Source organism: Malus sylvestris, chromosome 1 (assembly GCF_916048215.2).
Source record: "Malus sylvestris chromosome 1, drMalSylv7.2, whole genome shotgun sequence".
Classification (NCBI taxonomy): domain Eukaryota; kingdom Viridiplantae; phylum Streptophyta; class Magnoliopsida; order Rosales; family Rosaceae; genus Malus; species Malus sylvestris.
In genome coordinates, this window is record NC_062260.1 from 24,678,017 (window position 1) to 24,704,470 (window position 26,454).

The following is a 26,454-nucleotide window of genomic DNA, read 5'->3' on the forward strand; positions in this document are numbered from 1 at the left end:
GAGGCTGAGAGTGAGTGAGACACCAGTTTCTTGCACTTACTTTTCTCAGGACGAAAACCAATGGAAAATGAACTTATTATTTAAATAAAACGGGAATATAATTTTTATTTTCCCCTTAGTTTAATGAAAATAATAATAAATATACCATAATTGATAGAGAAACGGAATTTTTTGATAAATTAGTGATTTTTTTTTCATTTTAAAAAGGGGATAAGTGGGTGCCAAAGTTATAGCAGTCTATTATTTTAGGAGTTGTGAAGACTCACAAAACATTTTAACCTCTCTTGATCACCATCTTGTAGATCACCAACGTAAAAAATCAAACTTAGAACGAGTTGTATAGAATCAGGACTAGAATTCGCTCCGACCACTGAACCACCACGTAGTAATTAATGAATTGGTGATTGGAGGGTAAGAATGTGAGGTATGGAATATAAAGAAAATAATTAAAATATTATTAAATAGAGGGGTCAATTTATTCTTCAACAGTGACGTCGGCAATTATATATAGGAATAACAAACCAGAAAAGCTAAATGCAGCTTTAATATAAAATAGATAAATAAATATACTGCAATGGGGAACAGAATCCATGGAAGCATGCATCACTCAGAGTAAGGACTGAGGAGAGTTGGAATAGGGACTGGAGGGAGAGCAAACTGCTCCCATGTCATTGTCCTGCCTCTTACTCGTCATTTTATTTGGTATTGGTTAGGAGTTGGGACAAATCATTGTTGCACAATTCTTGCCACAAAACTCGCATACTGTGCGCGAAGAGATAAATTTTGGTAGGACTGTGGGATTGGGGTAGTTCTCACATTAAGTACCAGCTTGGTATTGTTGAAATTTTAAACAAAACTGGCATGCGTTTAAGTATTTGGCAAACATTTTAAATTGGTTTTTTTTTCTTCACAATTTTAGGTAAAAAAAAATAAAAAAACTGGAACTGTAAAGACAGTTTTAGAAAACAGTTATTTTCATCTCATTAACGGGTGAACAGTAACATTTAAAATGAATTTTTCAAGATTACAATTATGCCCTCCTTTCTCTATACGCTATCAGTCTCGAACCAGATCTGAAATTTGGGGCATCCTAAGTGGATTAGTGAGAGGGTCGTGTGACCAAAATACATGATTTTTTTTTTTTTCTTTTGAGAGGTGCCTTATATATGATTTTGAGAAGCATCCTACATATGACGTGATCAGACCAATTTTTTTCTCTAGTAGAAGGGCTTGTCCAAGACAAAACCTTTTAAAAAAAATTAAGATTCACACATCTTTAGTTACTATTTCAAATGTTTTTTTTTAAGAAACACGAGTGCTTATCTTTTATTAGAAACACGTCAAAATTTTCATAAAAATTTAAGTGCTTTAAAGAGCCCCTTCTTCAAACGGTATTACAAGCGTGATTGGTTTTATAAAAGTAATGTTGGAGATTGTGATGCTGAAAACACAATAGCATTGAACATTATTTCCAAATTTCCAATTGCATTCCAAAAACAAGATGACAATGCTTAAACAGAAAAAGAAAATAAAATAAAATAAAATAAAATAAAGAGTACTGGATTTTTTTCATGGGGTTTGCACATTAAATTCCGACTCGGAGGATTGCCTAGTTTTGGTGTCGGATTGCCGGAGTTCCTCTATCATTCTGACTACTTCATCCATGTTGGGGCGTGTTTCGGGCAATTTTGTTACGCATGCCAGAGCAATCTGCAGCATCTGCACCATCTCTTCTTCACTGTGTTGCTGTTTTAGAAGTTCCAAATCAAAAACCTCAGCTGTCCACTCCTCACGCACAACAGACTTAACCCAACGCGGGAGATCAACCACGCAGTCATAACCTGGATATTGAAGCGTGGTTTTGCCTGTCAGCATTTCTAAGAGGAGCACACCAAAGCTATAGACATCAGATTTGTGAGTGATTTTCCGCATGTCAGTTGCCTCGGGAGCGCGATATCCCATGGCCCGGGACATGGCTGGAGGGAAGTTCATTAGAGGACTCAACCCTACGTCTGAGATGCAAGCCTCGAGTTCTTGGGTGAGGAGGACGTTTGTGGACTTTATATTGCCATGGCTAGATTTTGCACCCTCGGAATGAATGTGGGCAAGTCCCTTGGCAATCCCGAGCGAAATCTTTACTCTTGAATCCCAGTCTAGTGGAGACCTCCCAGCATCACTGCTTCCTACAAATTCATCGGAACAACAACAACAACAAAGCCTTATCCATCGAAACAACGAAAATAAATTAAAGTAAATATAATCAGACATTAGGATTTAGATTAGGCATCATACCATGCAAGTGTGCAAACAAGCTTCCTGTTGGAATGTAGTTGTACACCAAAAGCTTCTCATCTTTCGAAAAATAATAAGCGCGAGGAGGCAGGACATTTGGGTGCTTCCCTACCTTCTCCACCAGCTCCATATGCTGCTCAAACTCCCTCTTCCCCACCACAACTTCCCTCAACCGCTTCACCACAACCGTTGTTTCCTCATCCAATACAGCTTTGTAAGTTGTTCCGAAACTTCCTTTGCCGAGAACTTCAGCTGACGCTCTCAGCAGATCCTCAAGATCAAAATTGAAATAGCAACCTTCAAAGAAGAACAGCTTGTTCTTCTCAGCTTCTTGCACTCCACTCCCAAAATCCTTAGGCATCTCACCCTTTCCATCACCCGCAGCCTTCCCTTTCAACATCCCGCCACCTACTTTGTTAGTCCTTTTCCAGCAGCATATGACAACCACCAGAACTAGAAGAATAAACACTGCAGAGCACCCAAATGCCATGGCAATAATGGATCCCGGGCTGAGTTTTTTTATGAGTGTAGCATGGTGATTTTTCAGAATGGTTGGCGAGGGTGGCAAGAAAGCAGAGGATGCAGAAGGGGTAGAGGAGGTGGTTTTAGAACAATTGTTGAGAGGTTCTCCACATAACTGAGGATTCCCAACAAATGAAGAGTTCGAATATTTTTCGAGGGAATATGGAACCGAGCCATTCAAGTTATTGTAGCTCAAATTCAAAAGCTTAAGTGCGGGGAGGTTCAGATTGGGGATGGCTCCAGAGATGAAATTGTTTTGGAGGTACAACGTAGTGAGGCGTGTAAGATTCTGGATTTTAGTTGGAATGCTTCCGGAAAAGGAGTTGAAGGAGAAGTCCAAGACAACGAGGTTGGGAGGCAGAGAGGCAGGTAGCACGCCGGAGAAATTATTGTGTTGGAGGTAAAGGTACTCCAAGGAAGGAATGGATAGGATATCAGAAGGCAGACTTCCATAGAGGAAGTTGGAGCGGAGGCTGAGGACTTGAAGAGCATGAAGCTTCCCTATACTGTTGGAAGGGATGGAACCGAAAAGTCCAATCCCCGGAAGATGGATGGCAGTCACACTCGTTTTGTTTAGATTGCATGTGATTCCAACCCAAGACGTGCAAACTGGTGTGGAAACATTCCAGTTGAGTTTTTTGATGTGGACAACGGTGGCAGCAAAGTTGAGGAGGGCTTGTCTATCCGAGTTCAGGTCAGAAAAAACCGAGGAAGGGAAAGGCGGAATAAGGAAAAGGAAGATAAGCGTGCAAAAGGAGACCTGAAGCTTCATGATTTTCTGCTCAGAAAGAAAATGATACAATCAGAAAACTTCGAAAACAAAGTTAACGAATCATGCAGAAGGGATACAGATAGCAGTGAAAATTCGTCTACAATTCGGGTTTAGGATGGCAAAGAACCACTCAATGACTTGGGAAAATCCCAGAGGATTGATCACAACTGTGTTTGAAAAGTGTTGTTCTATATAAAACGCCTCGCTTTATGCCTTAGCGATTTCAAACTTCGGATCAAACACAACCCAAACGAAAAGGTGATAAAAGAAAACCTACTCAACTCAGCATCAAAGGTCACATAACTTGAGACAGAATCCATTAGGGACAAATAAATATGCTAGCTAGCCTGTCTTAATTCTTATGATTGACATAAGAAATTGATTGAATTTCTTTCAAAAAATTACAGTGGCTATTCAAATACGAATTCGATCGATTTTTTTTACTAGGAAAGCACAGAAGATTAAAAACAAAAATATGGACTTTTGAAAAGTAATCTCTATATTTAGACGGATTAATCATGGGTTTAAATTAACTGGAAAATTTCATGGTTCAAACACATAGAGGAAAAAAGGGATGGCATCTCTACCAACTTTTGTAAATTGGGAAAAAGCAAAGTGCACCATCTTTATCCAAAAGAAAAAGAAATAAAGAAAAGAGAGCTTGACTTCACCAAAATATAAGCTGCAGTGAACCTTTTCCCCTAAAAGAAAAAAATTATGCACTTCAAAGTTTAAAACAAGTGGGAAAAGCAATCAAATATACAAAGCAAAGTGGTGACAAAGATGGAATCCAAGAAGATAATCTTCCTAAAGAAAAAGGAAAAGCTCAATATTCTGTGAAAGATGGAGGGTTTGTTGTGTGCTACAGGTTTCCCTTGGTATTGTAGAAGCATGAAAAGAAAAGTTACTTCTGCTAAACTGTAAATTGAACAATCCCGAATTCTTACATGTCAGGAGCCAAGTAATTTCCACGACGTAATTTGACTTGCGATGATCATTCATGCATTTTGAGCCAAAGTGTTTCTGCAGATCTTACAAAACAAAAGTAACAGTGCCAGAAATATCAACTCAGAAATATACAAATACACTGATGCGCTATACAACTGTGGAAAAGAAGAACTTATATCTAAAATTTAATCGCATGAGGCTCAGAAAGAATCTACCTGAAAATCTGATCAATTTGTCACAGATTTCTGTGCTACTTGGAAATCAAGGTGTGTGCAAATAAGCAAAGTATAGGAGGCTGTATAGGGTGAGAGTAAGTGAGACACCATTTTCTTGCACCTACTTTTCTCAGGACTAAAACCAAAGGAAAATGAACTAATTATTTGAATAAAACGGGAATATAATTTTTATTTTCCCCTACGAAAATAAAATAAATATACCATAACTGATAGAGAAACGGAATTATTTGATGAATTGGTGGTTGTTTTTTTTGTTATAAAAAGAGGATTAGGTGGTGGTGAAGCTAAGACAATCCTTTTTTTTTTTGAGTCGGGATGATTCGCAATAGCTTTTCAATTCCTAGTCATCATCCTATGATTCACTAGCGTTAGAAATAGAACTTCGAACCAGACGTGTGAAATATGAACCTAAAATTCGTCACAATCACTGAATCACTATGTGATGGTTAATGTATTGACGATTGGATTCGAGGAGTTATGAGGTAAAAATGTCAGTTATGGAGTATAATTGATATAATTAAATAGAGCACTCAACTTATTCTTCAACAGTAACGTCGGCAACGCAACAGAACATTTCTCAACCAGAAAAGCTAAATGCCGCTTTAATATAAAATAAATAAAGGAGTAATTAGGTTTTCATCCTTATTTTTACTACTCTATTGATTAAAATCTTATTACTTTTCAATTTTTGATCAAGGTCCTTTGTATTAATAATATCATTAATTATTTCAATAATAAAATATTTTTTATTTCTAAATATATTCATTTAATATTAAAAATATTACAATTAGTATATTTATATTTATGGCTAAATTTTTTATCATATATTTTTATTTTTAGTTTGTACCCATTTTTAATTTGCAACCCTTTTTTAATTTGTACCAATTTTCCTTTCAGTTTTAATTTGTACCCATATATTAATTTCTTTTTGTGCCCATATTTTTTAAAGTTTTATTTGTATTGTACCCATATTTTTTTATTTATTTGTACCCATTTTTATTTTTGCTAAATGTACCCATTTTGAAGAATGTATCCATGTTTTGATACAATAATTTTTTGGTTATTTTTTATGAATGTACCCATGTTTACACACACACAATAGTATATTTATATTTTAATATTTTTAATCCCACAAATTATGGTTTTTTATTTAAAATCTCATTACTATAAACAACTATAAATTTTAATTTTTAATTTAAAAAATATAGTAACGTACATAGAAATAAATTATCAATTAATTTCAGGGACTTGGATCAAAAATTGAAAACCAACAAGGTTTCAGTCAAAGACTATTCATAACTAGGGACCGCATCCAAAGTCTCCCATAAATAAATATAGTGCAATTAGGAACAGAATCCATGAAAGCATGCTTCAGTCAAAGTAATGAATGAGGAGAGTTGGAAGAGAAACTGGAGAGCAAACTGCTCCCATGTCATTGTCCTGCCTCTTACTTGTCATTTTATTTGGTATTGGTTAGGAGTTGGGAAAAATCATTATTGCACAATTCTTGCCACAAAACTCGCATACAGTATGAAGTTATGAACAGATAAATTTTGGTAAGACTGTCGGATTGGAGTAATTCTCACATTAAGTACTAGTTAAGTATTGCTGAAATTTTTAAAAAAGTTGATGCCTTTTAATTGTTTGGTAAATATCTTAAATCGGCTTTTTCATCTCATAACACGGGTGAACAATAATCTAAAATAAATTTTTCAAAATTCCAATTCTACCCTCCTTTCTTTGTAGTATTGAAACCAGATTTGAAATTTAGGGCGTCCTAAGTGGATTGGTGGGAGGGTTAAGGGCTGGTTTGGTATTGCTGTGCTTTGAAAAAAAACTGCTGTGAGAATAAACGGTTGTGCTGTGAGAATAAGCGGCTGTGAAATAAATCAGCAGAGCGTTTGGTAAACTTTTTTGTAAAAGTGCTTTTGGAAAGAAAAGCAGTCTGATAGTGGGTCTTTTCATTAAAGGAGCACTGTAGCTCCCGTGTGCTTTGAAAAAAAGCCAGTTTTCCAAAGCTGCAAATAGCAGCTTCAGCTTTTTCCTTTGATTTCAGCTTATTCTCACAGCAGCTTCCAAAATAAGCCTTTTTTTTTCAGTTTACCAAACACCTAAAACTCTCACAGCTTTTTTTCATAAGTGCTTTTTTTTTAAGCACCTCACTCCCAAACTAGGTCTAAATGTGGCCAAAATACATAATTTCTCATGCTTTTTGTGAGGTGCCTTGTATATGATTTTGAGACGTGTTATACATATGACGGGATGAGACCAATTCTTTCTCTAGTATAAGGGCTTGTCCAGAAACAAAAACCTTTAAAACTTTTTTTTTTAACACAATAAAAATTTCATCAAAAATTGAAGTGCTTTGAAGAGCGCCTAGCAGATACTTCTTCAAACGATATAACAAGCTTGATTAATTTTATAAAATGCTTTTAGTCATTCTAAAAATGCTTACAAACAACTTATAAGTTAGGAAGAGAATAATTCCCTTATACCCTAATAAAAGTATTGAATACCCTTGTAATTACTAAATTACTAATGGGAAATTTTTAATGTTGCTGCGTTGTTATGATGAATTATCAAGCATGATATTATAATTGGAAAGTGATTCTTTTCGGATTTCTTCCATCAAATTCATCCCATCAATCAATTCGAATCTTTAAAATTTGATTAAATAATTAAAAACATGAGATCTCTTTAAAAATTGTAATAACTTTAATCGTTTGATCAAATTTTAAAAATTTAGATTAATTGATAAATTTGATGGAAAGGATCCGAATCTCCTGATTTGACTTCAAACCCAACACTTTACACCACCAGAATTCAGAACCCTAATTAAATAAAAAGAAGTCATCAACTCTCAAATGGTAGGGTCCTTTATAAAGTAAAAGGGTCTAATTTCTGAAACTTTTTTCTGATGGAAAACATGGTCCCTCAACAGAAATTATATCATGGTAAGTTGTCTCTTCCGAGAGTTGGTAATTCCCAACAACTTCAGTACTAGTACTGCCAGGAAAATTGGAATACCAAACTCGTTATTCATAATCAACCATTAACTTTTTATTTTAAGTGCGTCGAATTTTATACGTTTTATTTATCAATGAAAAGAAAATAGCAAAAGAATAATATCAAACTCGTCAATTAAATGAGTCAAATTTTATACATTTCAGTCATCAATGAAGAGAAAACCTCATGTGAATTATATGATACATCAAACGCATCATCTGTAATCAAGTATTGAATTTGACATTTAATTGAGCCGCATTGATTGATAAGAAAATATAGTATATGAACTAAAGACGAGGAAAGAGATTTGAACTGAAATCAATGTCACTGACCAAGACTAACCTAATTGTATGAGTAGTTTGCTGTTGCTGTTCTCGTATTTGATGGAAAGGGATCCTTTCCGGATCACTTCTATCAAATCCATCCAATCAATAAATTTAGACATTTGAAATTTGATCCAACGGCTAAAAATAGAGATCTCTTTAAAAATTATAATAACTTTAGTCGTTATATCAAATTTCAAAGACCGAATTTATTCATTATATGGATTTGATAGAAAGGGATCCGCCGTATTTGATATCCTTTCTCTGTTGATGTTATCAGGCTAATGTTATTGAGACACTCACTGCCGTGCGATGGATGGACAGACTGACGTCGCGTGGCAGTTCTTTCACTTGCAGTTTCAGGCTTGCTTGCTTTGGAGGGACTATTTTGTAGGGTTGCGCACTACGGACAACAGTGAGTGAGATAGAATTAGGGTTTCCGTTCTAATAATACGGAATTTGGTGTAAGAGTTTTTAACACTTGTATTATTGGATCGGACATTACATGACGATGAACCTGTTATATATATAAGATGCTATCGAGAAGAAGAGAGCTGGTTTGTGTGTTCCGGCACACGGGCTATGTGGTTCGGAAGCCCATACTGAAGTTTTTCTCCGACTTCGCATGTTAGTCTTTGCAGTTTCATGGATTATGGTTCAACACCGTAGGAGCTTTGAGAACTGAAGCAGATTTAAGAGTGAACTTTATAAGATCATGGGCCGGTTCAAGAACTTGTTTGTTGATTTCATGGAGAAATTGAAAGTTTCAATCACAACTGCTCTCGTACCTCCTAAGAATAAGGCTTAAATATTACATCTCATAACGTAAAATTAAAAGTGCTTTATGGCTTCTCCTAACAGCGTTAGGTGTTTTCGGCAGTAGCAAAAAACACCAGTCCCAAATGGGAGAGCAACCTACATGGGACGGACGCTACAGCAGTGTATGTAAGACCTTCCCAAATGAAAGGGACACTAACTTGAAAAGAAGAATCGAATTAACTATGTTTGATGACCAAGCAAGAGATCGAATCGAAGGTGCTGGAAAATTACGAGACCTTTCACCCTTCAACCACATAAAAAACAGTCGTAACAATCCGAAGTAAGATCACAAAGTTTCGAAAGAGGATGAATATTACAAATCAGAGAAACAAATAATCAAAGCCATTCTTTTTGCTTCAGCTGTTAGTCTGTCATTTTTATTTGCCTCTTTGGCGCCATCTTAACTTCGAAATTTCCAAAGCTGGCTGTTTGTGGTACAAGGTAACTTCAACCAGTAAAACTCAACTCTGCAAAACAATGCAAGGGTAGCCGACACCAACAATCTGATACGATGGCCGAGGACTTGCGCATTATTTACAAACTCTTGTATTTGGAAGGAGCATGAACAAAATCTAGAAAAACAATCACTGTGACGGGGTCTTTTCAAGCTTTTCAATTTCTTCACGGTGCTTTCTTTCGGCCTCCTGAAGTTCTTTTTCAGCATCCTCCTCTTCTTCAATCTGGTCAAGATTATCGAATTCCTTGGATGCAGCCATTGCTTTCACAACCGGATCTCTAAGCTCAGAGATGAGTCCACCACCAACTTTGTACTCTTCTTCATCGCCAATCAGGTACAAACGTTGGTCAGGTCCTGATGCCATGGGAATGTCAACTGCCAGTAGCTTCATATCATACTGCATAAGAAGATGACACCCTTCAATGAGAAAAACTTGGTCATCCAAGTACGGATTTTCAACACCCCATCTACTAACTAACTAATGTAAAGCATCATTTGATTAGTCAAGTCCCAGAGCATGCACTCAATCTGCTCTGTTTGACAGGCACTCCATCTGTTGTTTAACGAGCAAACTTCTACCAGAGGAATCACAGCAGCAGATAGTACACAGACTGCAGTATAATTTTACCAAGATACATTCTTGCATGCACCCAAGGAGATCAAGGAGGAAAATTGAAATAAAAACGAATGCTTAAAAAAAGGTCGTACCCAGTGCTTAAATAAAAACGAATGCTTATGAAGAGAAAAATTTAGGAGCATCCAGCATATCACAAATACAAACCTGGCCTTTTTTCTTCTTTACTTCAACACTAACCAGACCCTTCCTCTCAGAACCTCGCACAGGGAAAATGAGGAAACACCGCTTGCTCCTAAAAGTTGGCTTGAACTTCTTCAATGTAACCCCACCTCCGGACATTACATAGGCTCTTAGATCTGATCCTGAGAGAGGAGCACCCATAACCTCGAGAATCCCAGCAGAAGTATTAAGCTTCCTCATGGCGATTCTATAAACTTTATCAGGATTGATTGTGAATCTCGAGCGGATATGAAGGCCCTAAGAGTAGTAAAAAAGAGCACATAACTCTCAAGTAGTAAACTATAACGAAAAGCAAGATTGTCCTCTAACAGGAAAACAAATACACCGAATAAGAAAATATCACGATTTCAGTTCATGCTATCCTATAGGTAAAGACTTGAACTTTTGATCATACATAGACTCCGAAAAACAGTAAAACTGAACCCATTGGAAAAGAATCTGAATAACTTCATTACAAATCCACCACTAGAGGTTGTAGACTATAGTTCTAAATCATTAACTTGGGTAGCAATTTGTGCATTCTTAGCTACTTATAAATCATTAAATTGACTAGCAATTTGTGCATTCTCAGCTGAGCTACTTATATGTCATTACAAGATCAGCTAGGGATTCAGAGGAACTTACAGCGAATGCGACAATGGCGGTAGAAAGGGCGAGGAAGCCATACTTGGCCATGCCTTCAGAGAGTCCAATGAAGGTGCTAGCAATCCCAAACATGAGCCGCCACAGCAGAGCACACACCAACACTGCGCCGATTCCCAACAGCACCAGATTGTTCCTCTTCCAGAACGCCTCAATCTGCAACCCAATGGCCCCCTGATACCGCGAGAAAGCCGATGACACCGCGGAAAGCGGCTTATCGAACACCTTCTTTGCATCGATTTTGCTGAAATTCGACGGCTTGACGGAGAAGAACCTCATGCCCAGGCCGTAACCGAGTCCCGGCCCGGAGTAGCTTCCGCCACCGCCGCCGGGGACTGGTTTTGGGTGAGAGGGGAATTGGGGAGGAGGCCCATTGGTGGAGTGGTAGCTCCTCCTGGCGGTGGAGAACGGAGGAGGAGACGGAGACGAGGGTTTTGAGATTTGATTGCGGTGGAATCTAAGCAGGCCTTGGATGATCCCAGACGAGGGTTTTGACATTTGAATTTTGGGCGTGCGTGTAATTTGGGGATTCGATTAGGGATTTGGATTCAGCTTCACCAAAATGCAAAGACTTCAGTCGGATTTCGATTTACCAAATTCAACGGCTTTTTTCACCTGCCCGCATTTCCCACCATTAAAAATTGGTAATTTCCTTTTGCTCTCTTCAGTGAAGACTCGTTAGCGCGCGGTCATTTTTGGGAAGCCGCCATGGATTCTGGTAATTAACAGTTGTTTCCAAAGGAAATAAAAAAAAACCCTGCAAATGGACCTTAAGCTCAATTGGGAGTTTGGTCAAGGGGACATGGCTACAATTCTCACTAGGGGTGGGTTCAAAAAACCGAAAACCGAAAAAAACCGAAAACCAAACCGGACCGAGACCGAAAAAAACCGAACCGAAAAAAAAACCGAACCGAAACTGTCAAACCGAACCGAACCGAATCTGGTCAGTTCGGTTTCGGTTTTTGAGGTTCGGAAACCGAACCGAACCGAACCGATATATATATATATATTTAATTATTTGTTTCAATATTATAAATAGTTTAGTCATACAATCATAACAAAATATAACCTGTTGTCAAGTTGGTTTCCGGGAAATTTTTAAAGCCCCAGTGCATGGGTTCGAACCCTCATGCCTCCAGGATTTCAGAAGAGTTTTTAAACTTTTTTTTAGAAATCGTCAAAACCCTTTCTTCTAACCCTAGCCACTAGCAGCCGCACCTTTTATTTTTTTCATTCCTCTCTTCTCTTCTCTCTCGTTCCCTGCCTCCAGTCTAACCCTAACCAAGTAACCATCTCGTGCAGCCGAGCCTCCTCTCTCTCTCGCTGGGTCTCTCTCCGCTTCGTCTTCTTCCTTCCCAGCGACCTGCGACCTGCGACCTGTCTCACATCTCGCCGATGGCATCTCACTATCAGTCTCTCACCCCCGTGACCCATGACCCGGGCGCGACCCACGACTTCCTCTCGCCATTTCGAGTCTCGACCCACAAATTCCCTCTCTTTACAGGTATACCTTCAGCTTTATGTTTTTCATTTTTTGTTTTGATGATTAGTGATTTAATATGATAAAAAAGGTAGGGGAAAAAGGTAGCTGGAAGTTTGACAAAAGGGGTTGTTTAGATTTTGGTGAAAACCCCACCAAGAAAATCTAAAGTTTTTTTCCGAATCGATTTTGTTGTTGTGATTTGTTGATCTGAGCTGTGCAGTTGAGGGTGGTGTGAATCTATGATACAAAATCAGATGTGAGTTGTTTCAAACTTTGTATGTTTGTTTGAATTTAGGAATTAGGAAGTTAGGTTTTGCAGCTTCAAAGAGCGAAGAGATCTTTTTGCGATTGATCATTGCCAGTTTGATCTTGATTTCGCTTCTCAGTGAGTATAATATTGGAAACATTTGTAGTGTCTGTGAGCATTTGTTGTTGTAATTGGTTGTGCATATATTAAGTTGCTTGGAGACGCGTTTAATTGGACGAAGAAAAAGAAGAAGAAAATGGTTGGGAGGACTGATGGAGTGACCGATAATGTCTACTCAAATGGGTTGCTTCACCACTCAAGTGATTCTGTTGAGCAGAAGCTTGATGAGCTTCGGAGTTTAATGGGCAAAGCAGAAGGTGATCCGCTTAGGATAGTTGGTGTAGGTGCAGGTGCTTGGGGAAGTGTCTTTGTTGCTATGTTGCAAGATAGTTATGGTCATTTAAGAGATAAGGTCCTAATAAGAATATGGAGAAGACCAGGAAGATCAGTTGATAGAGCAACAGCCGAACATTTATTTGAAGTGATCAATTCAAGGGAGGATGTACTTGAGAGAATACTAAGAATAAGTACTTGAGAGAATAACTCTTTTGCTTTTATATTTTCAAAACATGTACTTGAGAGAATACTAAGAATAAGTAAGCCAATTTACTACCTTACATTGCATATAACTGGACAACCAAGTGTACTGTATTATGCTGGTCCAATTCTTCAGGTAAATCCTGTGAATCTGGATTAGGATTGATGCTATCATCCTCTCTCTGTATAAATAATTGATGTTTGTTTAAGCATATTGCATATGATTCGCATTCGGGGAGATGGAAACATGTCATATTTTCTATTTCTATCTTATGTTGTGGTTGTTTTGCATTTTTTGGAGGAAAAAAAAAAAAAAAAAAAAAAAAAACCGAAAAAAAAACCGAAACCGAACCGGAAAAACCGAACCGAAAAAAAAACCGAACCGAAAAAAACCGAAAAAAATTTGGGCCGAACCGAACCGAACCGAAAATTCGGTTTGGTTTCGGTTTTGGCAAAAAACCGAACCGATAAGAACCGAACCCAGCCCTAATTCTCACCCCGTTTATTTTGAATTCAAATCCCCTCCGAATCTTGTCTAAACCGAGAGACTGCGTAATCCGAAGTTGGAGAAAAATTTCGACTTTTGATTTTTATGAGGTGGATCAGTGAGATGGACTAGTGATGATTGTAAAATTTGAGATGAGTAGTCTGACTTACTCGGTTTCTTAACTCATAACCATAAGATCCAAACAGGATTTCGATTTGTTTATTTTTACGTTTTATTGAATACATCATGATACTGTAATTTTTCTAACTATTTTGAGCTAGATAATTGTACTATTGTCAATTTCCATACAACATACGTGCTCGTCAACTATGAATCAAATAAAGTGTATACGTGACTTCAGTACTTGCTAATTATATACAAATAAATCTACGCTCTCAATCGAATCGGGATCAAATTATGTTTCTTCCTTTTAAAAAATGAGGCATAAGTAACTACAATTGTTTAGGAGAATCAATGCACGAGGAGATGAATCTTGGATCCCAAGCCATGATAAATTGCACACTATTCTGTACCAAAAAATTCAGGCCCTTGATACAAGGTTAACTCGAGCAACCGTGTTGCTAGTCCGACGGTGGTCGGGAGTCGAAATCGTTCACAGAATAGTAGACCGACAGTGGTCAGGATGCAACGAGTGGCAAAATAACTCCAAATAGACCTGTAAATGGGTTGGGTTTATCAGGTTTGAATTGGGTTCAATTCGACCCGTTAAGTTAACAGGTCATCTGAACCTAACATGTTAAGCTAACGGGTCATCCGAACCCGACCCGTTAAACTAACGGGTCACCCATTAACACCCGTTAACAATTATTATTATTATCTTTTTGCATAAAGTTTGTTTTTTGTTGTCAAGACTTTATTGAAATTACTAAAACATTATCAACTAACAGGTGCTAACGGGTTGAACCAAAGTGACCCGTTATTTAACGGGTTCATCCGTTAACAACCCGACCCGTTAAACATCCACCCAAATACTAATATTAACGGGTCGGGTCCAAAATGTCAAGTCTACCTCCAAAGAATGCTCAACAAAATGATAAACCAACATTTAGTGAAATGATACTGCGTGTTTAGATAAGTCTAACCAGCGTTCACAAATCGCAAATACCATATACCATATTCGTTTGATTCGAACCAGACGAACCCCAAAAGAAATACTCAGCATGAGTTCTACATAGATGCTATGATAAAAGCAATATCATACTTTCAAGCAGTCGATGGGGCAGGTTGAGTGAGGAATGCTTTTCCGGGTTGACGGTTGGCCAGAGGACCATGGCATCTAAGAAGCTGCACAATCAAATATTAAGAATCATTAGTTACGAAGGGCTGCACATTCATGTAAACCCTTCGGACACTAAAGTAAATGATAAGGTTGAAGGATGACAACACAGAAATCGGCATCCAACCTTTCCATTTTTGATAACTTGCATAACAAATAATAGAATGTAGGATATAATGAAAGAATCGTGTATTACCTTAGCGTTAACGCCATCTGGCTGGATTCGGCCTTCCTTCTTGTAATTCACGTAATCAGCACGGCTAAACTTAGTGAAACCCCTGAGAGAAAGGATATCAAGAAGCATCAGCAACAAAAACTGAAGGATTCTTTCGTGAACAACGTCCCGAACAACTAATTGCAACTCTGAGTTCTGGTAGATAATAACTTTAAGGTTCCACCTAGAAATCTACTTATTTCCAATAAAATTTAAAGCCTATGGCACATTGATACAAAATTCCGTAAGAAGCATACCATCTCGAAAAAATCAAATTGCATCAAGGCTTGAACTTGCAAGGCAGAAACATAAAAAGGCAGAATAACAAAAGCATACCACTTCCTGCTGACAATAATCTTTTGGCGACCAGGAAACTTGAACTTTGCGCGGCGGAGGGCCTCCTGTGCATGTTGACTGTTGCTATCCCTGCAGCGAACAGACAAGAGGACTTGCCCGATAGCAACTCGAGCACATGTTCCCAGTGGCTTGCCAAACGCACCTCTCATTCCAGTCTGGAGCCTATCAGCCCCAGCACATGAAAGCATCTTGTTGATGCGCAGAACATGGAACGGATGCACCCTCACTCTCAAATGGAAAGTATCTTTCCCAGCATACTTTGTCATGTACTTGTTGCAAGCGATGCGAGCTGCCTCAAGCGCCTCACTCGAGACATTCTCCTTCTCCCAACTCACAAGATGCACACAGAAGGGGAACTCATCAACACCCCTCTTCTTCATTCCAACATCATAAATTCTGATCTTGGGATCAGGGACACCGCGACAGAAACGCGATTTCGGGTATGGCTTGTTCTTAATCTGCCTATAGCACCTCGCAGGCCCTACAACATTACCAACCAGAACCAAATTATCACCAAAACATGATTACGGCACAAAAGACTTTACAAATATCCAATCTAAACGAATCACATTTATACAAATCCAATTAAAAAACAAACGATCTTCTCACGCAACCAAGAAATTGCAAATTTTACACAGAAATTAATCATAGTAAACCGAAATTACAGCATCTTAATAACAGATAATCTCAGTATTAACAAACTAATCACGTACAAAATAATCCCATTTCTGTATCAAAAACTGAAATCTACGTAAAAATCGTTTAACCACACAAAATTCAGAGAAAGATTACGAAAATCGGTTCGATTAAAAACATCAAAATCCATCCAGCACTAACAAAATGGTAAACTCGATTGGATCTTAACATATAAAATTCGATGGATACATGTATAATACATCGATGTGCAAAGAAGGAAGAAATAATAACAGGAAAAATAAGATAAAAGCAAGAGAGAAGAACTCACTCCTTCCCATGGCGAGCTCTTCGATTCTCCTCCTCCTGTTTACGCTTCCGGGAAGAGCACGCCTCACAAACCTTATCACAGGCTTTTTATACTCGGTACCCCGCGAAAACCCTACTCCGGCTTAAGTGGTTTCATCATAAAGGCCCAACTAAAGAGGCCCAAAATATTTTTCAATTCGGGTTGACCCGGTTCTGAACTGCTGTGCGTCCGATTGCCTGCTTGCTGCCTGCTTATGCATTTCATCTCTTCCGCTGCCTGGTTGGTCGATCCGGTCATTTCCTACATGATTGGTGAACGCGTTACTAAAATAAAGGGATTTCGGATCAATGTGTTAATGAGTTTATCGTTATCATTTATTAGGTAATCCGTTAACACGTCAAATCATTATTTTGTCACCAATAACAACTCAACAAGATGTTATTTGCTCGATGTAGACAATAAACATGATAATTTCTTGTATAACTTGTTAACTAGACATGAAATGAAATGACACTTTAATAATCGTGTCGTTATTGGGTTACTTGTTAAGAACCAGTTAAGATAACGAATTTAACACAACATAATCAATTAAGATAACGAATATGACACAAAATCAATATAAACACGATAAACACGACCTATTTGCCAGGTAGTAGCCTAGTAGGTAATAGCTTACACACAACTCGCCAAGTGGCTTGCATAGCTTAGCGATACGTGTAAAGCTAATACCGACGTGGCCCTCTTTGCTGCCTGTTTGTGTATTTTATTTCGGTTCCGGATCTCTTTCTATCAAATTCACCTAATTCGAAATCTGAATCGTTAAAATTTGATCTAATGCTTACAAACCTCCAAACAGATATCCCTTTAAAGTTATAATAAAGGTAATATGTATCTATCGGCCCGATCCGAACAGGTGGATTTGGTGGAAAGGGATTTCATTTCTTCAGCTTCTAGCTCCTACCAACTGAACTGTTAACCAAAACTCGGAGGATTCCAGAAAAAAACTCCAAGAAACGGAAGATGAAAATCCATCACGTAGCTTGCTTGGAGGACAACTACTCGTACCTGTAAGCCCAAATCCCCACTTTTCATCTCAATTTCTGGTTATCCTGATTAGGGTTTTATTAATGCTTAATTATTGATCATTTCTAAATTCATTTGTTATTGATGATTAGAATTGTTGACGAGAGTACAAAAGAAGCGGCGGTTGTGGATCCAGTTGAGCCTGAGAAGGTTCTGAAAGCAGCCCAAGAACACGGCGTCGATGTCAAGCTCGTCCTCACCACTCACCACCACTGGTATGTTTAGACTTCCTCATCCAATTTACCATTCAATCCCTCATATTCATACTGATATATATATTTGTTTTGGATATTTTTATGGGGATATATATCTTAGTTGGGTAGATGATTGAATATTTATGCTCACCACCCTAATACAGGTGGTTGGATATTTGGAAAAAAAAAAATTAAACCACTTGTATTATGACACTTGTTGTACTGGGGGCGTGTTCCCGGCACACTGAAAAGTTCTCACGATGGTGAAGCTCAACACCCTATTTATCTGGGAGATGAGTTTAATTTTTAAGATATGTGCAATAGATAGACACAAATCTCAAAATTTAAATTCATCCAACGGTGATAAATATGGTGGTGAGCATTATCACGACTTGAGGGTGGTGAGCAAAAATGCACCGGCCACACATGATGTGGTTTAATTGTGTTTGCTGTTGTGCTGATACTGAATATATGTGATAGGGATCACTCTGGTGGGAATGAAAAGATAAAGCAGTTGGTGCCAGGGATTAAGGTGTATGGCGGTTCTATTGATAATGTGAAGGGCTGCACCGATAAGGTAGAAAATGGTGATAAGATTTCGCTCGGGGCTGATGTTCACATATTGTGTCTTCACACACCTTGGTATACGCCTTCCTACAGATTTTTCATTCGTCAGTATCTAGTTTTCTTAAATCTTCTATGTGATGGACAATATGTTAGTCTCTTTGCACTAATTCCTTGCCTATTTTTGGACTGCGTGCTTTGTAAATAGCAACAGCGTATCATTGCCTTTCGGTTACATGAATGTTTTCAAGTTCTGCATTTGTTTGGGATCGAAGCATGGGTGCATATAATTGTGATAGAGAATAGGAATCAAAGCCTGGCAATCTAAAAATATATATTTGAGTCGTAGAACCGGCTGATCAATTGATTTGTTGCTTCCATGCTATCTTAGCAAATTGTAATTCTACGTTGCCCTTTAAGCTTGATGGTTTATTTAGTGGATTATTTAACCTTTTCAATGTATGTACCATAACCTTTTCGATGTTTATAATTTCGGTCTTGCTTTCACCAGCCACACTAAAGGTCACATAAGTTATTATGTGACTAGCAAAGAGGGAGAGGACCCAGCTGTTTTTACTGGAGACACACTGGTAAGTTTGCATACTTGAGTTCCTTAGTCTAAGTTTTTATCTGAATGCATTGTGCAAAATATATGAGTTATTGCCTTGCATAATGAAGTCGATATCTCGTCTGTCATGGATTTCCAAATAGTTTGAATTGAAGGGCTAAATTTCATGAATGGTGTCAGTTTAGGGGGCTATATTTTATCTTTAGCCCTTGCCCTTACCATTAGACATGCTCTTACTGTCCTGTGTGTAGTTCATTGCTGGTTGCGGGAAATTTTTCGAAGGAACCGCAGAGCAGATGCATCAATCGCTATGCGTAACTTTGGCTTCATTGCCAAAGCCAACTCAAGTTTACTGTGGCCACGAGGTAAAAGAAGATTCTGGTTATAGTGACATAGTCAAAACTATTAAAAGTTGTATTCAGAGCAGAAACGTAATGATAAGTTTTGTATTGGTCCAGTACACTGTGAAGAACTTGCAATTTGCTCAAACGGTTGAACCGGACAATGCGAAGATAAAGCAGAAGCTATCATGGGCACAGCAGCAGCGTGAAGCAGGCCTTCCCACAGTTCCTTCAACCATAGAGGAAGAGATGGAGACAAACCCTTTTATCCGTGCCGATCTACCAGAGCTTCAGGTTTGCTTATTCTCCTACCATTTCATGGTTCCCAATTGGAATAAAATAACAGATGAAATCTTATGGAAACTGATGTCACAGTTTGCAACTGAACCCAAAGTGTTGTCCAACAGCACGCATTCTATCGCCAAGTTGTGCCATACACTGCTTCCTTACGAAGAAATATTTACTTGTTTTACAGGAAAGGGTCGGTTGCAAAACCGCCGTTGAAGCTCTTCGGGAGATAAGGCAGCGGAAGGACAATTGGAGGGGCTAATCGATGCTGCGTTCATGTCATCTTTCTTTCGGTTTTTCGTTTCAACAGAAATCGGACCTTATATGCGTAAAGACAATATCTTTTGTTATTGTAACTTGTTGGTTGGACCATGAATGTCTGTAAAACATATGTCGACAGTCGACACCTAAAACTGTTCCTTTTGATGTATTATTATTGGCTTTATTATTTGTTGATTTCGGCCAACCTACCCCATGAGAGTCCCATGAGAGTGGGCAGGTAAGTTGATTATTGTTTGATTTCTGATCTCTCTTTTTTTATTAAAATATAACTTGATGACGTCATTTAATATTACGGTCTGTTTGATTTTCCTTAAAGACGAGTTTAAACTAATATTATTTGTTTGAAAAAAAAAGAAAATATAGCTTGGTGGGGCCTTTTCTTCTCCTACAAGTAATCTCGTAATTATAATCCAAATTATGAATTTTCTTTTATATAAAATGACCCTCATTAAAGAAATTAAATAAAAGCATATGGCACCTGGGAAATGCAATTGAAAAAAGAGAAATAATTAGTGGAGTCGTTGGTTGATGGCATTGTCCAAACTCCGGATAGGGATTGAATCGGTTTCAACCTAAAATTGAGAATATGTCAACAACGATAGAATCATTTGGTTTAGTTTTAACAAATAATTGAAGAAATCGAACCAAACTGAAGAAATTTTGGACAGTTGAATCGTTTTCACCCTAAAATTGAGAATGTATCAATTACAATAGAATCGTTCGATTTAGTTTTAAAAAAGAATTGAAAAAATTGAACCAAACTGAAGATATGTTGGATGGTTAGATTTAGGCAGTGTTTGCCTTCAACTTAATAATTTTTTTCTTTTGCATTTTTCAACTTTTTTTAGTAGTGTGTTACAATTTTCATTTGTTTAGCAAATCATCCTACAAGTTAACAAGTGAGCAAACTTCAAACTTCAACATTTAACAATTTCTTGCACTTCAAAATTGTTATCTAATAACAAACCAATGAATATACTGCACGTGCAAACCAGAATAATTTAGATGTACTTTTAAAATGTTTGAAAACGGTTTTGGTTAAATTGATTTTGAGTACCAAAAGCACTTTAAGTGCTTTTTGAAAGAAGCATCAGATGTGTGCTTATTGCAGGAATCACTTAAAAGTGCTTTTTCAAGATCCACTTGGATTTTTACTAAGGATTTGTATCAAAAACATTTTTACCATAAGCACTTTCAGTCATTTTAGAAGCACATCCAAACAAGTCCTTAATTTAACTGAGGCTAATTGATTTGATTCGATTCTTTTGCCATTTTAATCAAAAGGAAAACTAATGAAAATGGCTTGAAAACTTTGAGTTTTAACGATAAAGACAAAATAAAGGGTAAAGTAAATAGTAACAAGATTGACTTTTTACTATAAAAATATAATTTTTTACTAAAATAAACAGTACCGAAAACTTTTTGTTAAAGTTTCATTTATCAAAACCAAATCAAATCAGCCAACCTGATAGACTGGTCAATCCGTCTGAACTGACCGGTTCGGCAAGTTCGACCGGATTGGTACCACGCCAAGGGTGGGGCAAAGTCAACACGTTACTGCTAACAGCCAAAACATTGGCCAATGCAATGACGATGAATAAATAAAGGAATAAATAAATAAAGGAATAAATAAAATAAAATAAATAAACGAAAAGCAAGACAGAAAAAAGAGGGGAGGGGAGGGACCAGTGAGGAAGCCGACGACGCGTAGCTTGCCGTTCATCTTACTCGAGCAAGAAAACTAAAGCTTTGATCCCCAAATTTTGGTTCAAGCTTTGGAATTTCCAGTCGCAGCTCTCCAAGTAAATAGGGCGGGCCCGTTTTATTCAGTCTGGTCTGTCGTTTTTTGACTGTTTCTTCTTCAACGGTCGGTCGTCTCTGAATCCGTACGTTTCGTCGGTACAAAACCGAAAGGTTGGTTCTTCTGAAACCCCAAAGGAAGAAAATTTAGGGTTTTCGGTTTTCATGGAGGTTTCTTCCGGAAGTAGTAGTCCCGCCAGTGGGGGAGCCACTGGGAATAACAGCAACAGTAATAGCAATACGTCGTCGTTCGGGTCTATGCAATTCCCCGCCCTCCGGTTCTTCCAGTCGCCGCTCTCATTCGTATTGGATTACTCCGGAATACTCTCTCCCAGCTCTTCCCGCCGCGATTCCGATGTTCCGGTGGTCAACGCTGGAGTCGTTGCCGATTCTCGGCCACACTCCCCTACGGCCTGCACCTCCGGGTCGAGCAACACCAGGGAGGTTTCAATTCGGATTATCGGCGCCGGCGAGCATGTGGACCGTGGGAACGGGGGTGCGACGGTGCCGGTTCAAGGGGAGGAGAATGGTGGTTCGCTGGGTAGGGTTCAATCGTTGGATAATCAGGTGGGTATGGTCAATGGGGTCGGGTCGGACGAGAGAGTCCCCTTGGTGGCTCCGTCGTCTCCGGAACACGCTGGGGATACTGGGAATGGCGCGGAGGATAGTTCTAGGGATTCTGCACACCAGAGATATGATATTCAGCAGATAGCTAGGTGGATTGAGCAGATTCTTCCGTTTTCGTTGCTGTTGCTCGTCGTCTTCATTCGTCAGCATTTGCAAGGTACTCACTTTCACCACCTGCTTACTTCAAATTCCAAGTGCCGATTGTGGGTTATTCTAGTTGTTCTTAATTTGCAGTTATCTATAATTTGGTAGGATTTTGGCTTTAGTTTTAAGTTTGAATCAACTTAATGTGTAACGAAAAACTCAGCCTTTGCTTTGTAAGTGTGCAGCTGTAGTGTTTTGGGTTCTGTTTATGTTACTTTAGAGGGCCTATGCTTTGCATTCTCTAGTATATCTTTGTTTTGCAATTATTCTCTTGGTCCATTTGGAGTTGAGTCGCATCCATGTTCTATGGTAACGTTAACTGTTTCTAATTGTCGGTGACATAAAATAGAAATGCTAGCTTTAGGGAGCTCAGTGCCTTGTTCTTTTATCAACTATCATAGAGATGCCAATGTGAGAGACTAACATCGTATACAAACACTTAAAATCTTGATAACAAGTTTTCTTCCGCCAGGCTCATGCTGAATAGTTTTCTGTCCTAAGAATAACTTAAGTCTGAATATTAAGCCTATCGGGTGCTAAAAATATCCTTTCTCGTAAGTAGTGTGATTAAATTGTCAATGGCATTATCTATGCAAATGAATGGCAATCACTTTTTCACCTAAATTGATTTAATGTACTTCTCTTGCATTTTTTTTTTATTATTGCAGAGCTGTATTCATTTGTTTTTCGGGTTGAGAACTTGCAGGTTTCTTTGTCACTATATGGGTATCAGCTGTCATGTATAGGTCAAATGATGTTGTTAAGAAGCAGACTGCTCTAAAGGTGATGTAATACGTCTTTAATCCTATGAGATTGTTTTGTTCATTCTTCCGCTCTGAGATATGCTCAATTGCTAGATCAAATATCTTAAACAGTCATTGGTTTCTGCAGGGAGATAGAAAAATCTCAGTTCTTGCAAGTATTGCCGGTGCTTTTATGCTTCATGTAGTTGGTGTTTACTGGTGGTATCGAAGTGACGATCTTCTATTCCCATTGGCAATGCTTCCTCCAAAAGCAATACCACCTTTCTGGCATGCCATATTCACCATTTTGGTAAATGGTAAGGAGACGGTCTTTTTTGCTGTAATTAATTTCTGAATACAATTGTTTTACTAATATATTAGATGTAGGGAATCTGTTGCAACCGTAAGAAGAGGATGTAGTGGATGTGGGGATAGAATGACAATATGTTTCAAGTTTTGTATTGAAATCATCAACTTATCAACTTAGAACTTATCTGTTAATGTGGGGTTGAGCAGTCGCTTTTTCTGGTTCTATATAGAATTCATGCTTCTGTCCTCTGTTTGTCCCGTTCATGTTGCCTGTTTATTTGCACTATGCCACTGGCCCACTGCTATTCTAGTGCAATACTTGTCTTTCTTTGAATTTGTGGTAGAGTTTCTCTAAATTCTATTACTTTCAGATACCATGGTGAGGCAGGCAGGGATGGCTTTCAAGTGTTTGTTGCTTATATACTACAAGAATGGCAGAGGCCATAATTATCGTCGGCAGGTGATATGATACTGAGACTATGAATTTCCATAATCATATCATCTTCAAGTATCTCATAATTTGGAGTTACTCTCTGAACGTTGTTATCTCATTTTGAAGGGTCAAATGTTAACTGTAGTTGAGTATACACTGCTGCTGTACCGGGCTTTGTTACCAACACCTGTTTGGTACAGATTTTTCCTTAACAAAGACAATGGGAGCCTCTTCTCCTCACTTACAACGGGATTATATTTAACTTTTAAGCTAACATCTGTTGTTGAGAAGGTAAGCCTATAAATAGTAAGCTTTTGTACTGGAAATAATGATATACTTTTGGCACTTGAATTGGATCAATTAGTTATATTTTGTTGCATTGCTTTAGGTCCAATCCTTTTTTGCTTCCATAAGAGCATTGTCACGAAAGGATATCCATTATGGGTCTCATGCAACATCAGAACAGGTATGACATCAAATTGAATTATTTGATTTACTTTGGATTCTGGAAAGGGTTGAGATCACTTTTTTCTCTCTATGAGTTATAGCCTCAAGTTATATCCTTCATTACCCAAGGAAAAAAAGCTCTACCCATCCTTTATGCATCCTTGTTTAATGTTAATATTTGACCTACTACTCTTGGTTTTTATTTTCCTGATACCGAAGTAGAATCTAGTTAGTAACATATATTTTGAAGTTTATAAGTTTTAATCTTTTATTTATAAGTAACCTCTTCCTGCCTTTTGGTAGTGGTGTGCGGTTAACTTGTTTACTGGAACAACTTTGAGGTTTCTTTCCTAGCTTGAATCAAAACTTTGATATCTCTTTTCATGCTAAGAGTTCATCTAAAAAACAATGATGATTTTCCATGTATGTGCACATATGTTTTTATGCATGCAAGCATGTCTATGAAATGGCCGGTTAGAGCTTAACATTTGTCACCTAGAAAGGTGGGTAGTTTCAGTTTGGTTCCTCCCTTGCTTCTGTATGCATTAATCCATGTTTAGTGTTACATGGTGAATACTGTTATTGTTTTTCTGCCTAAGTTGTTACTTGTGCATTCTAGCTCACACGTATATTGAATCAGGTAAACGCAGCGGGAGACCTTTGTGCCATTTGCCAGGAGAAGATACATGCTCCGATTCTGTTGCGCTGTAAACATATTTTCTGCGAGGATTGTGTCTCTGAATGGTTAGCTTATTTACCTTATGTTTCTCATCAAGTTTTAAAATCAATGATCGCGATATTATATCAGAAATATTGGAATGTGAGTTTCTTATGGTTTGTCTTGTAATGCTTCTTGCGTGTTGTTTATAAGTATTAATGATGAGCCAAATATCTCTCTTTAAAAGGGTCATGGCCTTGGAACAAAATTCTGCCTGCGGCAAGTTTCGCTTTGCGCCAAGTAGTTTGGGACCCATCTATTTGCTAGTTGGGTCAACTGCATGACACTTTTTGTGGATGTTGTTGGTTCGTGGTTGAACTAGAATCCTACTAGGTCACTACTGGCTGCGGCTAGTATGTTTCAACTGTTTTACAATGTCGTAGTGCTTCGCTTATGTTCACCTTTTAACCCTTTCAACTAACTGACAACTACTTACCTATTTTCAGGTTTGAGAGAGAAAGAACTTGCCCGCTATGCAGGTCAGTAGTAAAACCTGCGGATTTGCGAACATTTGGGGATGGATCAACGAGTTTATTTTTCCAGTTTTTCTAAACTCCGAGTGTTCTACCTGTGGAGCGTAGATATATGAGCAGCGTTCTTGAGACGGTCTCGCTTTGGTTTTGTTATATAGGCAAAAATGAATGTATGTCTGATAGCATTGTATCATCATCAGGTTGCCTCCAGGTAATCAGATGGAAAGGTATAACTAGAGGAGACGAGATGCGGATCGATATTATGTCAATATGTTGCAATCATGAGGTCATCCATGATCCGAATGGATGATGAAAAATAGTAGATGCAAAACCGTGGCCTCTGATAGCCGGGGGACCCCTTTTCATGTGTTATCTTCTTTGTATAGATACAACTCTCCTCTCTCTTCACTAATAATTACAAGTTATTCTCATGCATCTCTCTGATCGCGGACACAATACCTCACCTACATTGTATTTTGGTCACACTCGACTCCTGTGTCCTGTAACTGCGGACTAAAGAATTCTTCCTGTTACGAGAAACCGAATAGGGGTTTTATACAAAGGTGAAGTGATTAACAGCTGAGGCACTTGCACTATTTCCGATGTGAGATTAGCAAGTAACAAAAGATCGAGGTTAAATGAGTTAGAAATAAGGGAACTTTAACGAAAAGCATCCGGTACTGTTCACTTTAACGAAAAATCATATTTTTACACTAAAAAGTCAATCCTGTTACTATTCACTTTACTCTTTATTTTGTCCTTATCATTAAAACTCAAAGTTTTCAAGCTATTTTCATTAGTTTTCCTTAGAAATAATCTAAAAGAATGTTGCCTGACAAAAAAGGGAAAACAAAAATTATTAGAGTATGAAATGCACTCCTTACATAACCTTTACAAGGACATAAATAAAAGAGTTGCTAATCCCTTCACATGTTTACACATACTTTGATTGGGTAAAGTTATGAATCCGCAAAAGAAGAA

The 26,454-nt window shown here is 38.0% G+C and overlaps 5 protein-coding genes and 2 long non-coding RNA genes across 8 annotated transcripts; 4 read left to right on the forward strand and 3 right to left on the reverse strand.

Moving 5' to 3' along the window:
• Positions 1-1,439: 1,439 nt before the first annotated feature.
• On the reverse strand, positions 1,440-4,921 carry LOC126589238 (probable inactive receptor kinase At5g58300). 2 transcript variants are annotated; one of them, XM_050254571.1, is made up of 4 exons: positions 4,750-4,921; positions 4,534-4,617; positions 2,293-3,592; positions 1,440-2,183 (listed from the first exon to the last, which is right to left on the reverse strand). In XM_050254571.1, exons 3-4 carry the CDS (start codon positions 3,584-3,586, stop codon positions 1,570-1,572), a joined length of 1,908 nt encoding a protein of 635 aa, XP_050110528.1. In that variant the 5' UTR covers positions 3,587-3,592; positions 4,534-4,617; positions 4,750-4,921; the 3' UTR covers positions 1,440-1,569. The 2 variants fall into 2 exon arrangements, with proteins under 2 accessions (XP_050110528.1, XP_050110457.1); XM_050254500.1 differs by having other exon boundaries at positions 4,534-4,921.
• Positions 4,922-8,057: 3,136 nt separating this feature from the next.
• Positions 8,058-8,833, forward strand: LOC126591661 (uncharacterized). Its single transcript, XR_007612494.1, has 2 exons — positions 8,058-8,124; positions 8,380-8,833. It is a non-coding gene; the product is annotated as an uncharacterized LOC126591661 (long non-coding RNA).
• A 302-nt stretch (positions 8,834-9,135) lies between these two features.
• On the reverse strand, positions 9,136-11,610 carry LOC126590285 (uncharacterized). Its single transcript, XM_050255794.1, has 3 exons — positions 10,817-11,610; positions 10,157-10,429; positions 9,136-9,772 (listed from the first exon to the last, which is right to left on the reverse strand). The coding sequence occupies exons 1-3, from the start codon at positions 11,330-11,332 to the stop codon at positions 9,503-9,505; spliced, it is 1,059 nt and encodes a 352-aa protein (XP_050111751.1). The 5' UTR covers positions 11,333-11,610; the 3' UTR covers positions 9,136-9,502.
• LOC126591805 (uncharacterized) lies at positions 9,941-10,261 on the forward strand. The gene is made up of 2 exons (XR_007612511.1): positions 9,941-10,076; positions 10,119-10,261. It is a non-coding gene; the product is annotated as an uncharacterized LOC126591805 (long non-coding RNA).
• Positions 11,611-14,713: 3,103 nt separating the features above from the next.
• LOC126590670 (60S ribosomal protein L10-like) lies at positions 14,714-16,631 on the reverse strand. Its single transcript, XM_050256184.1, has 4 exons — positions 16,481-16,631; positions 15,496-15,997; positions 15,142-15,223; positions 14,714-14,953 (listed from the first exon to the last, which is right to left on the reverse strand). The coding sequence occupies exons 1-4, from the start codon at positions 16,488-16,490 to the stop codon at positions 14,873-14,875; spliced, it is 675 nt and encodes a 224-aa protein (XP_050112141.1). The 5' UTR covers positions 16,491-16,631; the 3' UTR covers positions 14,714-14,872.
• A 705-nt stretch (positions 16,632-17,336) lies between these two features.
• LOC126590585 (hydroxyacylglutathione hydrolase cytoplasmic) lies at positions 17,337-19,945 on the forward strand. The gene is made up of 7 exons (XM_050256080.1): positions 17,337-17,526; positions 17,635-17,757; positions 18,217-18,378; positions 18,812-18,890; positions 19,120-19,233; positions 19,327-19,503; positions 19,685-19,945. Exons 1-7 carry the CDS (start codon positions 17,480-17,482, stop codon positions 19,757-19,759), a joined length of 777 nt encoding a protein of 258 aa, XP_050112037.1. The 5' UTR covers positions 17,337-17,479; the 3' UTR covers positions 19,760-19,945.
• A 1,478-nt stretch (positions 19,946-21,423) lies between these two features.
• LOC126589842 (uncharacterized) lies at positions 21,424-25,908 on the forward strand. Its single transcript, XM_050255298.1, has 8 exons — positions 21,424-22,363; positions 23,057-23,133; positions 23,242-23,410; positions 23,774-23,862; positions 23,962-24,126; positions 24,224-24,301; positions 24,923-25,026; positions 25,447-25,908. The coding sequence occupies exons 1-8, from the start codon at positions 21,745-21,747 to the stop codon at positions 25,550-25,552; spliced, it is 1,407 nt and encodes a 468-aa protein (XP_050111255.1). The 5' UTR covers positions 21,424-21,744; the 3' UTR covers positions 25,553-25,908.
• The last annotated feature ends 546 nt before the right edge of the window (positions 25,909-26,454 follow it).